Source organism: Syngnathoides biaculeatus, chromosome 3 (genome assembly GCF_019802595.1).
Source record: "Syngnathoides biaculeatus isolate LvHL_M chromosome 3, ASM1980259v1, whole genome shotgun sequence".
Lineage (NCBI taxonomy): Eukaryota > Metazoa > Chordata > Actinopteri > Syngnathiformes > Syngnathidae > Syngnathoides > Syngnathoides biaculeatus.
This window is the reverse complement of record NC_084642.1, coordinates 26868733-26883856: the sequence shown is the minus strand read 5'-3', so window position 1 is coordinate 26883856 and position 15124 is coordinate 26868733. Positions and strand designations below refer to the sequence as shown.

The 15124-nt window shown below is 42.5% G+C and overlaps 1 protein-coding gene across 6 annotated transcripts in view; it reads right to left on the bottom strand.

Annotated features, from left to right (window-relative positions):
- tdrd3 (tudor domain containing 3) overlaps positions 1–15124 on the bottom strand; it is a 47592-nt gene that overhangs the window by 22708 nt on the left and 9760 nt on the right. Inside the window, exons 1-3 of one of the 6 annotated variants that reach the window (XR_009794275.1) lie at positions 9452–9697; positions 7215–7299; positions 271–336 (exon numbers count right to left, since the gene is read on the bottom strand). Coding sequence is in view for 5 of the 6 variants with exons in the window: in XM_061815095.1 (XP_061671079.1) it covers positions 271–336; positions 7215–7299; positions 9452–9612 (312 nt within the window). In the remaining variant the exon portion in view is untranslated. Of the gene's footprint in view, positions 1–270; positions 337–7214; positions 7300–9309; positions 9699–11577; positions 11701–15124 lie in introns of those variants that run through there. The other 5 variants (XM_061815096.1, XM_061815095.1, XM_061815094.1 and 2 more) reach the window with 5 other exon arrangements.

The following is a 15124-nucleotide window of genomic DNA, read 5'->3' as shown; positions in this document are numbered from 1 at the left end:
CATGTAGGGGCAATTTAGAGTGTCCAATTAATTTAGCATATTTTTGGGTTGTGGGAGGAAACCCGAGTGCCCGGAGAATACCCACGCAGGCATGGGGAGAATGTGCAAACTCCACACAGGCGGCGCCAGGATTGAACCCTGGTCCTCAGAACTGGGAAGCAAACGCTTTATAGCTACGCCAGATATTATATATATATATTTTAAAATCCAATTTACATCGTTTCTACATTTGCACAAACGGTAGCATTGAAACCTCTCTCTGCAACTTACCTTTTCAACTCTTCCACTATTGATGTCAGGTGGCAGAATTTTTCTTCCTATCTGTCTGAGATCAGTCTGCAAAAAAAATTGGGTTAACTGAAGTAATGGAAAAGAAACCAAGAACAATTGAATATTACGCAAGAGTTGATTTTACTATTCTCTGAAAGATTTTTCTCCTTGCCGGAAATGTACTACAAAGAAGTTTTGCATTTCTAGAAAATCTCAGATTCATCCTGACATTAAAAAGTTTCCAAATCTTCATTGATACCCATGCCTGCCAAAATGTAAGAGACGAATTGAAGAATTGAGACTGTTTCGGTAGACTTTACAGAAACAACAAAAATGGATATATCTGCTTTTGCGTCTGAACTCTTCAGTTAGTCTCAGACTACTTCAAAGCAAACCTAAAATAATCAAAATGGAAATAGAGAGCTCTCTAAATCCAAATCGCTCTCTAAATCCAAATCAAGTGTTGAGCATATTTGTAAAGACCTTTCTTTTTCTTCCTTAAATAGGAAGAAATGGAATTAAGTAATTTTTTTACCCCCAAATGCCTAAATCTGATTCATGCATATGTTCATTTTGAGCAGATGCTGTTAATATGGAAGTAAATATGTGCCACCAGGATTTGAATTAAAAAAAAAATAAATTGGCTGGGTTAGGAAGGCAGGGTTACTTCAAGTCATAACTCAACACCCAGCCAATCTAGTTCCACTTTCTTAGTATGTGACGTCACGTGACTAAGAAAGCGTAACTGGATTGGCTAGGTGTTAGACGGTGAATTTCAGACAGCGAATTGTAGCCAGTTGAACTTCAGACAGCGAATTGTAGCCAGTTGAATCTCAGGAGACTGAAAATATTGCTTTTGCATTTTAAAGGTTAATTTTTTTTTATATGGAGAATTTGTTAACATTGAAAAGTCAAACTGAAATACAGCTATTGGAAATGTGATCACTTTGAAATAATAATAATAACTGAATTTTACAACAAAATTTTCAGTGGCATTTTTAATTCAAATCCTGTTGGCACATATTTACTTCTATATGTGAACCAATTTTGAACCTCTTGAGACCATGCATACACAAACAAAGAATCATTTTTTTTTTTTTTTTTTTTTTTAATGTGACACGTGCATCTTTTATCCAAGATGCAAAACACATTGTCACTAGGGCAATTAATAAAAACAATTATAATTGTAATGGCAAGCCGGGAATTTGCTTATGAGTTGACTAATGTCCTAATTAACTGAACAGAAAGAACACTTCATCACTTTTACTCTTGCTCTATTCAATTGCTTGTCAGTGTTGTACAGTATGTAAGTGTATATCTGCCACTTTCTGTGTGTTGGTAGTTGTGACGCAATGAGGAGACTGCCCGAGTTCATGGTTTGCTCTGGAAAAACCATCTAAGAACACATATTATTTGAAAGAAAAACTGGAGCAACATGACCACAACCTGTGATTTAGAATTAATTGTGATTACATAACATACATATGTAGGTAACGTTTTCATTTTTTTCCACAAATAAAACATGTTTTGCATAGAAAACATTAAGATGAATAAATCCAACCATTCTTTATGTGAGCTACTTATCCTCACAAGGGTCGCAGGAGTGCTGGAGCCTATCCCAGGTATCTTTGGCCGGGAGGGGTGAATAAAATATCATCCATCCATTCATGATCTGAGCTGCATATCCTCACAAGGGTCACGGGGGCCGATCCCAGCTATCTTTAGGCAGGAGGCAGGGTAGACCTTGAACTGGTTGCCAGCCATTCGCAAGCACATTGAAACAAACAACCATTCATACTCACAATCACAACAGAGGCCAATTTATCCAATTAACCCATGTTTTGGGATGTGGGAGGAAACCAGAGTGCCCAGAGAGAACAGAACATGCAAACTTCATACAGGCGGCGCCGGGATTTGAACTGGGGTCCTCAGAACCATGAGGCCAACACTCGAACCAGTTGCAACACCGTGCCGTCTATTTCTGTTTTATTTTAGATTTATTTATTGGAGACAGGCGGCACGGTGACTGAGCTGGAAAGCCTTGGCCTCTCACAGTTCTGAGCTCCCGGGTTCAATCCCGGACCCGGCTGTTTTGAGTTTGCATGTTCTCCCCGTGCCTGCGTGTGTTTTCTCTGGGCACTCCGGTTTCCTCCCACATCCCAAAAACATGCAACAGTAATTGGACACTCTAAATTAACCCTAGGTGTGATAGTGAATGCGGCTGTTTGTCTCGATGTGCCCTGCGATTGGCTGGCAACCAGTTCAGGGTGTAACCCACCTCCTGCCCATCGACAGCTGGCATAGGCTCTAGCACTCCCCGCAACCCTTGTGAGGATAAGCAGCTAAGGAAATGGATGGATGGATGGATGGATGATAAAACAAATATCCAGTGGTCAAATGAATACCACTTATAATATTTGGTTGTCCATAACCCTAGTGAGGATAAGCATTACAGAAAATGAATGAATGAATATCTGGTTGTACAAAACCAATTCCAATGAAGCTCCGATAGTGTTAAACATGGATAAAAACAGAATACATTGATTTGAAAATCATGATCAACCTACATTTAATTAAATACACTACCAAAATAAGATATTTAATGTTCAAACTGATAAACTATTGTTTTGAGCAAATAATCATGAATTTAATATGTCACGGCACATTCCAAAAAAGCTGGGACAGGTGGCAAAAAACACAAAGTGAAGGAATGCTCATGAAACACCTGTTTGGAAGATCCCACTGGTGAAAAGGGTAATTGACCCCTCCGTACAGGGCACTTAACGACGCCTCCTGAAGTGACGTCACGCCACGTGCGCTGACGTAAGACCAACAGTAAAAATGGCAAATACAATACAATACATTCTGAACAGAGGTACTCCATGCTTCTGATTTCATTCAAATCAACGATATATTATAGATTCTAAATACAATACATTCTTAACTGAGAGAGACGCCATGCTTCTGATTTCATTCAATCATTCACACGTAGCAATGTTATGCTAGCGGAGAACGTCTCATTCATTTATACGAGACGTGTATTAAAAATCTAATTTAGGGCATATCTTCGTGCAAACACAGTCTGGTTAACTTTCGGCCGCGAGCCAGCAAGAAATCAATACGTTTGTGCAGTCCGATCATCGCTAAATATCGCTCAACAAAGAATAAGTGTGTCAATCGTTCACACGCAGCAATGTTATGCTAGCGGAGAACGTCTCATTCATTTATACGAGACGTGTATTAAAAATCAAATTTAGGGCATATCTTCGTGCAAACACAGTCTGGTTAAGCTTCAGCCTCGAGCCAGCAAGAAATCAATATGTTTGTGCAGTCCGATCATCGCTAAATATCGCTCAACAAAGAATAAGTGTGTCAATCGTTCACACGCAGCAGTGTTATGCTAGCGAAGAACTTCAAATTCATTTATACGAGACATGGATTGAAAATCAAATATAGGGCATACCTTTGTGCAAACATGTGTTCCGGTTGATATTAGATTGATTTAGTTGATGATGCGGTCTTCCACAAAGTTTTATCCATCGAAGGCATTTTTCGTACTGGGTCTTCGGTTTTGGAAAGGGTACGAATCGAACTCCACCAACTAGCCTTTCAGGATACCTGTCGTCACTATTACAAAGTCCGTGACTACACCTCTTAACCATATTTTTGGTCAATAACCCAAATACGCGATAAAACGCTAACTAAACCTATACTGGACCATGCAATGTCTGAAAAAATGGCGGGAGCAAAAACGGACTTTGGTTTATGCAGATCTCTGGCCTCTGATTGGTCAGTGACGCGGACTGCGCAATATCCACGGAGGGGTCAATTGTTAAAAGGTGGGTGCCATGATTGTGTAAAAAAGGAGCATCCCAGAATTGCTCATTCACAAGCGAAGACGGGCGAGGCTCTTTGTGAACTAGTCCGTAACAAAATAGTGGAACAGTTTGAGGACAATGGTCATCAAATACAATTGAAAGGATGTAGGGATTTCATCATCTATGGTCCATAATGGATAAATTACTGTATGCATTTGGACTGTAATGAATAGAAAGTCCAAGAGCCAGCATTTGTAACGGTATGAGGATGTCTTTCGGCCAATGGCATGGGTAACTTACATACAGTGAAGAAAATAAGTATTTGAACCCCCTGCTATGTTGCAAGTTCTCCCACTTAGAAATCATGGAGGGGTCTGAAATTTTCATCGAAGTTGCATGTCCACTTTGAGAGAGATAATTATCTTTTTCTTTCGGCTTGTCCTGTTAGGGGTCGCCACAGCATGTCATCTTTTTCCATTTAAGAGTATCTCGTGCATCCTCCTCTCTAACACCCACTGTCCTCATGTCCTCCCTCACAACATCCATCAACCTTTTCTTTGGTCTTCCTCTCGCTCTTTTGCCTGGCAGCGCCATCCTCAGCACCCTTCTACCAATATACTCACTCTCTCACCTCTGAACATGTCCAAACCATCGAAGTTTGCTCTCTCTCATCTTGTCTCCAAAATATCCAACTTTGGCTGTCCCTCTAATAAACTCATTTCTAATCCTATCCAACCTGTTCACACCAAGCGAGAACCTCAGTATCTTCATTTCTGCTACCTCAAGTCCTGCTTCCTGTTGTTTCTTCAGGGCCACCATCTCTAATCCATACATCATGGCCGGCCTCACCATTGTTTTATAAATTTTCATAATGGCAGACACTCTTCTGTCAAATAGAACACCAGACTCCTTCTGCCAGATAATCTAAAAAGAAAAATCCAGAAATCACAATGTATGCTTTTTTAACGATTTATTTGTGTGCCACAGCTGCAAATAAGTATTGGAACACCTGAGAAAACCAATGTTAATATTTGGTACAGTAGCCTTTGTTTGCAATTACAGAGGTAAAACATTTCCTGTCTTTGTTCACCAGGTTTGCACACACTGCAGGAGGGATTTTGTCCCACTCCTCCACACAGATCTTCTCTAGATCAAACAGGTTTCTGGGCTGTCGCTGAGAAACACAGAGTTTCAGCTCCCTCCAACGATTTTCTATTGGGTTTAGGTCTGGAGACCGACTAGGCCACGCCAGAACCTTGATATGCTTCTTACAGTACCACTCTTTGGTTTTCCTGACTGTGTGCTTCAGGTCATTGTCATGTTGAAAGACCCAGCCATGACGCATCTTCAATGCTCTGACTGAGGGAAACAGGTTGTTCCCCAAAATCTCACAATACATGGCCGCGGTCATCCTCTCCTTAATACAGAGCAGTCATCCTGTCCCATGTGCAGAAAAACACCCCCAAAGCATCATGCTACCACCCTCATGCTTCACAGTAGGGATACTGTTCTTGGGATGGAACTCATCATTTGTCTTCCTCCAAACACGGTTAGTGGAATTATGACCAAAGAGTTCCATTTTGGTCTCATTTGACCACAAAACCTTCTCCCATGACTCCTCTGTTTCATCCAAATGGTCATTGGCAAACTTAAGTCGCGCCTTGACACGTGCTGGTTTAAGCAGAGGAACCTTCCGTGCCATGCATGATTTCAAACCATGACGTCTTAGTGTATTACCAACAGTCTCCTTGGAAACGGTGGTCCCAACTCTTTTTAGGTCATTGACCAAGTCCTGTCGTGTAGTCCGGGGCTGATTCCTCACCTTTCTAAGGATCATTGAGACGCCACGAGGTGGTATCTTGCATGGGGCTCCACTCTGATTGAGATTGACCATCATGTTTAGCTTCTTCCATTTTCTAATGATTGCTCCAACAGTGGACTTTTTTTCACCAAGCTGCTTGGCAATTTCTCAGTAGCCCTTTCCAGCTGTGTGGGGTTATACAATTTTATTTCTGGTGTCTTCGGACAGCTCTTTGGTCTTGCCCATGTTACAAGTTTGAGTCTTACTGATTGTACGAGGTGTCTTTATGCAGCTATCGACCTCACACAGGGGCATGTGATTCAAGATAATACATGGAGTGGAGGTGGACTTTTAAAGGTGGACTAATGGGTCTTTGAGGGTCACAATTCTAGCTGATGCACAGGTGTTTAAATACTTATTTGCAGCTGTATCACACAAATAAATTGTTAATTCATACATTGTGATTTTGGGATTTTTCTTTTTTGATTATCTCTCTCACAGTGGACATGCACCTATGATGAAAATTTCAGACCCCTCCATGATTTTTAAGTGGGAGAACTTCCAATATAGTAGGGTGTTCAAATACCTATTTTCTTGACTGTATCTATGAAGGCACCGTTAAAGCTGAAAGGTACACCAAGGAGAAACGCATAGTGCCATCCAAGCAACGTCTTTTTCATGGACGCCCCTGCTTATTTCATGTGCCAAACCACATTCTGCACGTGTTACAACAGTGTGGCATCGTAATTAAAGAGTGCAGTTACTAGAGTGGCCTGCCTGCAGTCCAGACTTGTCTCCATTGTACATAAAATGAAACTTGGTCCCCGCACTGTTGAACGGCTGAAGCTGTACATCAAGCAAGAATGGAAAACGATACAACGATTTACCAATTAAGTGTCATCAGTTACCAAACCTTTATTGAATGTTGTTAGAAGAAAAGGTGATGTAACACAATGGTAAACATGATCCTGTCCCAACTTTTCTGGAATGTGTTGGAGCCATAAAATAATCAGTTAATAGTTATTTGTGAAAAACACAGTTTGAACAGTAAATATCGTCTTTGGTGCATTTTCAATATAATATAGGTTCAACATGATTTGCATATCAAGGTATTCTCTTCTCATTGTTGTCTCTTCTTTAACACAATATTCCAACCCTCAGTGGAATTGGGTTTGTCACGTAAATGGCCTGTTTTGTGTTCAACACGGCAAATTTTAAAGAGAGGCGAGTGATTTGCATGTATGTCAAGTGACTTGACTCGGACTTTAGTGGAAAAAATGTGATCCCTAGTTCATAGAAAAAAATATTGGCAAGGCAGTACTCACATCAAGTGCAATGCGAATAATATCCTTATGTGACATGTTCTCAGCAGATTCTTTCAATTTAGCAATGCCTTCATCACTGAGGTACCTGTGCAGAAAAAATAGAGATGGTAGATTAGCGAAAGAACAACAACTAAAAACAGAAAGTGCTTATCCTCACTAGGCTCATGGATGCGCTGGAGGCTATCCTAGCTGAAATTTTTTTTCTTTAAAAAATATATATGATGGATGCGTGTGTGTGCGTGTATTTGCGTGGACATCGGGACAGTCATACACAAAGACAATTGCTCGCAGTGTTGTGCTATTAAGATACATACAGGTTTTTATCTATAGTGGGCATAAGAAGAGTTGCCAAAAGGTCTCCAATGAAATGGAACATGGTCAATTTCACAGTGATTCCTTGGTCTCAGGTGATCTCCAGGAGACGTCAGATTTGGCCACGTAAAATATGTTTATGGGTTCACAAAATAACGTAGTCACTTCAAACATGTCCTGTAAAATAAAAGTCTGTCGCTTGACAAAACATATCACAAAAAGTTAATATGCTGGGTTTTTAACACTTACTCCAATTTAAAGTAAAACTGAATGATCACATAATGGAAAACTATTACTTTGGTTCCATGTGAGTTACGTTGTACTTAAAATAATCAAAAGTATATTAGTGGAGATTGTAAACGAATTAAAGTACTTGGGAATACTACTTTGTGAATTCCAGTCTCTCAGAAGCTGAAATGAAACTAACATCAACTCCATCCTCAAAAAAGCCCAGCAGAGGATATACTTCTTGCGGCTTCTAAAGAAGCACAGCCTGCCATGGGAGCTGTTTAGACAGTTCTACACAGCGGTCATTGAATCAGTACTGTGCACCTCCATCACAGTCTGGTTTGGTGCTGCTGGAAAAAGCAACAAAGTCCGTCTGCAACGCACACTGAAAACTACTGAAACGATTGCCAGTATCCCACTACTCGCCCTGGAGAACTTGCACACTACCAGAGCTAAGACAAAAGAAGGCAAAATCCTCATGGACGCTCCATATTACCAATCATGATCACCAGCTCTTCCAGCTCCTTCCTTAGTGTAGGCGCTACTGAAGAATGCAAACTAAAACTTGCAGACATTCCAACAGCGTCTTACCTCTTGCAATTAACTTCTTAAATGGCTAAATCACAATTTAACTGCAATATTATGCCATTTTTTTCTCAGGAGGTTATCAGATTCCTGCTAGGCCAATAACAATTATATGCTGTATTGTCTATTACTCGTGCATGCACTGTAGGAGTCTCACCACGCCGCACCATTTGCATCTGAGTAGTAGCTTTAGCATTTGCATTATTGACATTGTCCCAGATTATCGTAGCACTCTGCATCTTTTTGCACAATTGTCAAAAAAGTGTTCCACCACTGCCAGATCTGTTGTTGTACTAGAGCAGCTTCAACTACCCAAGACAAATTCTTCGAGTGTTTTTACATACTTGGCAATAATGATGATTCTGACATAAATCGTTAGTATCATCACCCACAGTCCTCTCCAAAATTATTGCAACAGCAAGGTTTAAGTTGGAATTCTGAAGTTTTGTCTCATATTATTTTTTTGATCTGAAACCCAAATGTCTTCGGTATACAACCAAAAGGAATTTACTTTTCTGTTGCAACCCTTTTGGAGGGGATTTTGATCACCGTTGTCGTTATTACTGTAGGATTTCACAATGAACCTGTAACGCTATGACTCTTTAACAGACACTTCTTCGGAGTACAATAGGGAAGTTCTACCTCTAACTACATGCAAATATGTACGTAATACGTAGAATAGAACTGAACTTGTACGTTTTAATTACAAATGTTTTTATTCGCAGTCTTTATGAGCACCATTACAGTATAGGTTAGTTCTCGAAAAATGGGAATAATAGTCTTCTTGTAGTGTCGTGCTACATGTTCACAGCTACCGAAAGTGCTGAAGGGCCCATTTACTTTTAAAACCAAGACTTAACATGAAGCTGTCGTGAAAGTGAAGTCTTGTGGTTGTATAGAAGCATGAAACCCCCCAAAAAGTGGACACCCCTTCGTTTTACTAGAAGCAGTTAGTTACCACACGACTTACCAGCCCTCATTGGTCAGGGACTCCGCTAAAGTGGACATTTTCGTCCAAGTAAACGGAAATATGACGACAATAATATGTCAAAATCGATTTTTTGAAATTACGCTACATTCATCCAGACATATCAGTAGGTTAACAACAATACCCGCTAACGTCGCCTATCTCCGGCGTCACCAACGTCACTCTTACGAGTCGGTACGGCGTGCCAAAGGGTTCAACACTGCTCAATTTAGAGCTTTCTTTTAAAACATTAAAATAATGAACTTGAACGGGTGTTGTTGTAAACGGATGGAAAATATCCTTCATCCTCTTCTCAAATACCGGCTTCCCTCAAGATTCATACGCTTCGCTTTGTATTCCTCGAGCTCTCTTCCAAGGGAGCTCCATTCTCACCCCCTTTCACAATTTCTCCTTTGCATTGGTCCCCACCGTAAAAGTCTGGTTTTAAACATTGTCTCCAAAACAGGGGTCACCAACGCGGGGTGCACGGGCGAAGACTACTTAAGGTGCCTGCGAGGCATGTTCTAAAAGCAGCACTAACCACACATTGTTATTATTATTGTTATCCATCCACCCATCCATCGATCCATTTTCTTACCCGCTTATCCTCACAAGGGTCACGGGGAGTGCTGGAGCCGATCCCAACTGTCAACTGGAAGGAGGTGGGGTACACCCAGAATTGGTTGCCCACCAATCGCAGGGCATATCGAGACAAACAGCTACGCTGACAATCACACCTAGGGGCAATTTAGAATGTCCAATTAATGTTGCATGTTTTTGGGCTGTGGGAGGAAACCGGAGTGCCTGGAGAAAGCCTACACAGGCATGGGGAGAAACTTCAAACTCCACACAGATGGCGCCAGGATTTGAACTCCGATGACAGCTGAGATAGGCTCCACTGCTCCTGCAACCCTCGTGAGGATAAGCGACTCAGAAAATTGATGGATGAATATCGTTGTGTGAAAAGGTCTCCAACAACTGCCCACACAACCACCTCTTGGTTGTGAGCATGTCCTCCTGGAGAGAAAGGGAATGCTTAAAATGTCTTCATAGCCTGATACAAATCCATGTTGCAGTATTCTTTTTTCATTGGAAACAACTATGACAGTATATATTTTTGTAGTTCCTACCAATTCCTTCAGTAATGCAGTACCTGCAGACAATGTTAGGTCAAGGCAGGCCTATTGTGAATGTTAACTGTAGCTCATTCCTGTTGCTCTGACGTTGATGAGGTGCACCCTGTGGTAGTGAGAAGGAAATGGAATTTATGATGAATGATTCTTATTATCTGAGGCCTATATACTGATATGACACCTGGCACCTCATAGCTCAGTGGTTAGAGCATTGATTTGGTAAACCAGGTCGTGAGTTAATTTCTCACTAGAGCCTTCACTCCCCAAGAGTCAGGAAGGGCATCTGGCGTAAAAACTGTGCCAAAAAATATGAGCGTTCATCTGAGATGACACGGTGTGGTGACCCCTAACGGGACAAGCCAAAAGAAAGAAGAATATACTGATATGAAACCTAGCTTTGTAGCATTAATCATAAAAGAATTGTAACATAAAGAGCATTTTACTAACATTTAGGAGGAACCTATTATGACTGAGGTGTGTGGATGTTCCAAATGCAGAGGAAAGGTGGCCAAATAGCGTTGCAAGGCAAGGTAATGACGCAGAGTCAAAAATACGAACAATACAAGGCTCGGGATACTTTAAGATGGCTGCACAAACTCGTGTTCAAGAGTTGTTGCTCTGCTTAAAAGATGGAGTTTGGGACCATCTTAAGTAGATAGCAGATGATAATTGCCTGCACTTATCTCCCGGCTCCATTTGTCTTTAACAATTCCTGCATAAGGGCACACACATACACTAACCAGCGCAGAGGTCAAGGAGCAAAATCGATAAAGAAGGCAGCAGTGTAGGTGGTATGTGGAGCCGGGAGGAACGATGAGTATATCATCACACCACATTAAAATGAACCAATCACGAGAGAAGAGCTTCGTGGCTTTCTCTGCACAGCCACTTTTTTTTTTTTTTACGTGTGCCCGGCAACATTCGCAGAAGTACTGAGTGGGACAATGCACAGGTCATGTGATGCAGGACGGGCGTTGTCGACCGCGTGAGTATTAAGTGGCTTAAACTCTACCCCACCCTCCTACAGGCCTCACCCGCTGGAAGACTCAGGACAACACGGGACAAAAGTATGGACGTCACGGATGAGTGCCCTAATTAACATTTGATGGGTAGGAACCCAAATACTACCATAACCCACCCAGTCCTCCAAATAGTGAAGACACCAGGCTCGCCGACTGGTCCTTGACGGGCCTCAACGGTGACTGCAGGATCCCCGTCCATTATAAGGAGGGGTGACACAGGAGAGGACAGCAGAATCGGGGACACAGTCTTAACCTGTGAGACATGGAACAACACATGAACCCAAAGAGATGTTGGACTCTTAAGGGATTAACCAAAGCATTGATTTCTTTGGAGCTGAGGAATCTTCTTCTTTTCCTTTCGGCTTGTCCCGTTAGGGGTCGCCACAGCGTGTCATCTTTTGCCATCTTAGCCTATCTCCTGCATCTTCCTCTCTAACCCCAACTGCCCTCATGTCTTCCCTCACCACATCCATAAACCTTCTCTTTGGTCTTCCTCTCGCTCTTTTGCCTGGCAGCTCCATCCTCAGCACCCTACCACCAATATACTCACTCTCTCGCCTCTGAACATGTCCAAACCATCGAAGTCTGCTCTCTCGAACCTTGTCAGCAAAACATCCAGCTTTGGCTGTCCCTCTAATGAGCTCATTTCTAATCCTATCCAACCTGGTCACTCCGAGCGAGAACCTCAACATCTTCATTTCTGCCACCTCCAGTTCAGCTTCCTGTTGTTTCTTCAGTGCCACCGTCTCTAATCCGTACATCATGGCCGGCCTCACCACTGTTTTGTAAACTTTGCCCTTCATCCTAGCAGAGACTCTTCTGTCACATAACACACAAGACACCTTTCGCCAGCTGTTCCAACCTGCTTGGACCCGTTTCTTCACTTCCTGACCACACTCTCCATTGCTCTGTATTGTTGACCCCAAGTATTTGAAGTCGTCCACCCTCGCTATCTCTTCTCCCTGTAGCCTCACTCTTCCCCCTCTACTTTTCTCATTCACGCACATATATTCTGTTTTACTTCGGCTAATCTTCATTCCTCTCCTTTCCAGTGCATGTCTCCATCTTTCCAATTGTTCCTCTGCATGCTCCCTGCTTTCACTGCATATGACAATATCATCTGCGAACATCATGGTCCAAGGGGATTCCAGTCTAACCTCATCTGTCAGCCTATCCATTACCACTGCAAACAGGAAGGGGCTCAGAACTGATCCCTGATGCAGTCCCACCTCCACCTTAAAGTCCTCTGTCACACCTAAGGCACACCTCACCATTGTTCTGCTGCCATCATACATGTCCTGTACTATTTTAACATACTTCTCTGCCACACCAGACTTACGCATGCAGTACCACAGTTCCTCTCTTGGTACTCTGTCATAGGCCTTCTCTAGATCCACAAAGACACAATGTAGCTCCTTCTGACCTTCTCTGTACTTTTCCACTAGCATCCTCAAGGCAAATAATGCATCTGTGGTACTCTTTCTAGGCATGAAACCATACTGTTGCTCGCAGATACTTACTTCTGTCCTGAGTCTAGCCTCCACTACTCTTTCCCATAACTCCATTGTGTGGCTCATCAAATTTATTCCTCTACAATTCCCACAGCTCTGAACATCCCCTTTGTTCTTAAAAATGGGAACTAGAACACTTTTCCTCCATTCTTCAGGCATCTCTCCAAATTGCTTCCATACCTCTACCGGTATGTCATCAGGACCAACTGCCTTTCCATTTTTCATCCTTTGTAGTGCCTTTCTGACTTCCCCGTTAGTAATCATTGCCACTTCCTGGTCCTTCACACTTGCCTCTTCAACTCTCCCTTCTCTCTCATTTTCTTCATTCATCAACTTCTCAAAGTATTCTTTCCATCTATTTAGCACACTACTGGCACCAGTCAACACATTTCCATCTCTATCCTTAATCACCCTTACCTGCTGCACATCCTTCCCATCTCTATCCCTCTGTCTGGGCAACCTGTAGAGATCCTTTTCTCCTTCTTTCGTGTCCAACCTGGTGTACATGTCTTCATATGCCTCTTGTTTAGCCTTTCCTACCAAAAGACACACCAAGTACTCTCCTGCCTGTCTCTCTGATTTCCTTGGCTGTCGTTGTCCAGTCTTCCGGGAGCTTCTGCTTTCCATCGAGAGCCTGTCTTACCTCTTTCAGAAAGGCCGGACAACATTCTTCCTTTCTCAGCTTCCACCACATGGTTCTCTGCTCTACCTTTGTCTTCTTAATCTTCCTACCCACCACCAGAGTCATCCTACACACTACCATCCTATGCTGTCGAGCTACACTCTCCCCTACCACTACTTTACAGTCAGGAACCTCCTTCAGATTACATCGTCTGCACAAAATATAGTCCACCTGCGTGCTTCTACCTCCGCTCTTGTAGGTCACTATATGTTCCTCCCTCTTCTGGAAATAAGTATTCAGTACAGCCATCTCCATCCTTTTTGCAAAGTCCACCACCATCTGTCCACCAAAGTTCCTTTCCTGGATGCCGTACTTACCCATCACTTCTTCATCGCCCTGTTTCCTTTACCAATATGTCCATTACAATCTGCACCAATCACAACTTTCTCGCTCTCTGGGTCTGGGATGCTCAGAACTACTTCATCTAGTTCCTTCCAGAATTTCTCTTTCAACTCTAGGTCACATCCTACCTGTGGTGCATAGCCGCTAACCACATTATACATAACACCCTCAATTTCAAATTTTAGTCTTATCACTCGATCTGATACTCTTTTCACCTCCAAGACATTCTTAGCCAGCTCTTCCTTTAAAATAACCCCTACTCCATTTCTCTTCTCATCTACTCCGTGGTAGAATCATTTAAACCCTGCTCCTATACTTCTAGCCTTACTTCCTTTCCACCTGCTCTCTTGGATGCACAGAATATCAACCTTTCTCCTAATCATCATGTCAACCAAATCCTGAGCTTTTCCTGTCATAGTCCCAACATTCAAAGTCCCCACACTCAGTTTTAGGCTCTGTGCATTCCTCTTTTTCTTCTGACGGTGGATCCGGTTTTCTCCTCTTCTTTGTCTTCCACAATACACAGAGCCAATTTGTTGGATTACACTCTCAGGGACGGTTCCGTGTGCTAAACCACCCCTTTTGGATGACAGAGTAGTTGGGAGCAATAATATGGTGATGATTAGCTTCTACCTAAGGTCTTGAAACAGTACGGAATGAGATGACCACCGGACTCTGGGACACTTATGCATGTGGCTTGGGACTAATGGAACTGCACAGTCACCCTCTTGCGATACTAACAGTGGGGGATGATAGCCCAAGGAATACTGGAATCAAGACATAGCTAGAGAGGCACGCAACAGCGTACAGTGTGCATATTAGATTCACGCCAGCTTGGTATGCCGTAAAGCTGAGTGCGAGATGCTCATTCAGTGCATGGCTTTTCCAGCTGGTGATTGGCACACTCACCATCCGGATGGTAACCCAAGGATAGACTAAAGGTTTCTTTAAACTCACATGGGCAGTGGCCGTGGTGATGTCACTGCGGTTATCCCATACGGTTTGCCTGTATACTGAAACGCAACCTATGCATACAGTTTTGAAAATGTGCCGAAGTTGTCCTCTAAGTCGGTGGTTTTGATACAGCTGTTGTTGGCTAGTACACCAGAAGGTGTAATTTCCTCTCCC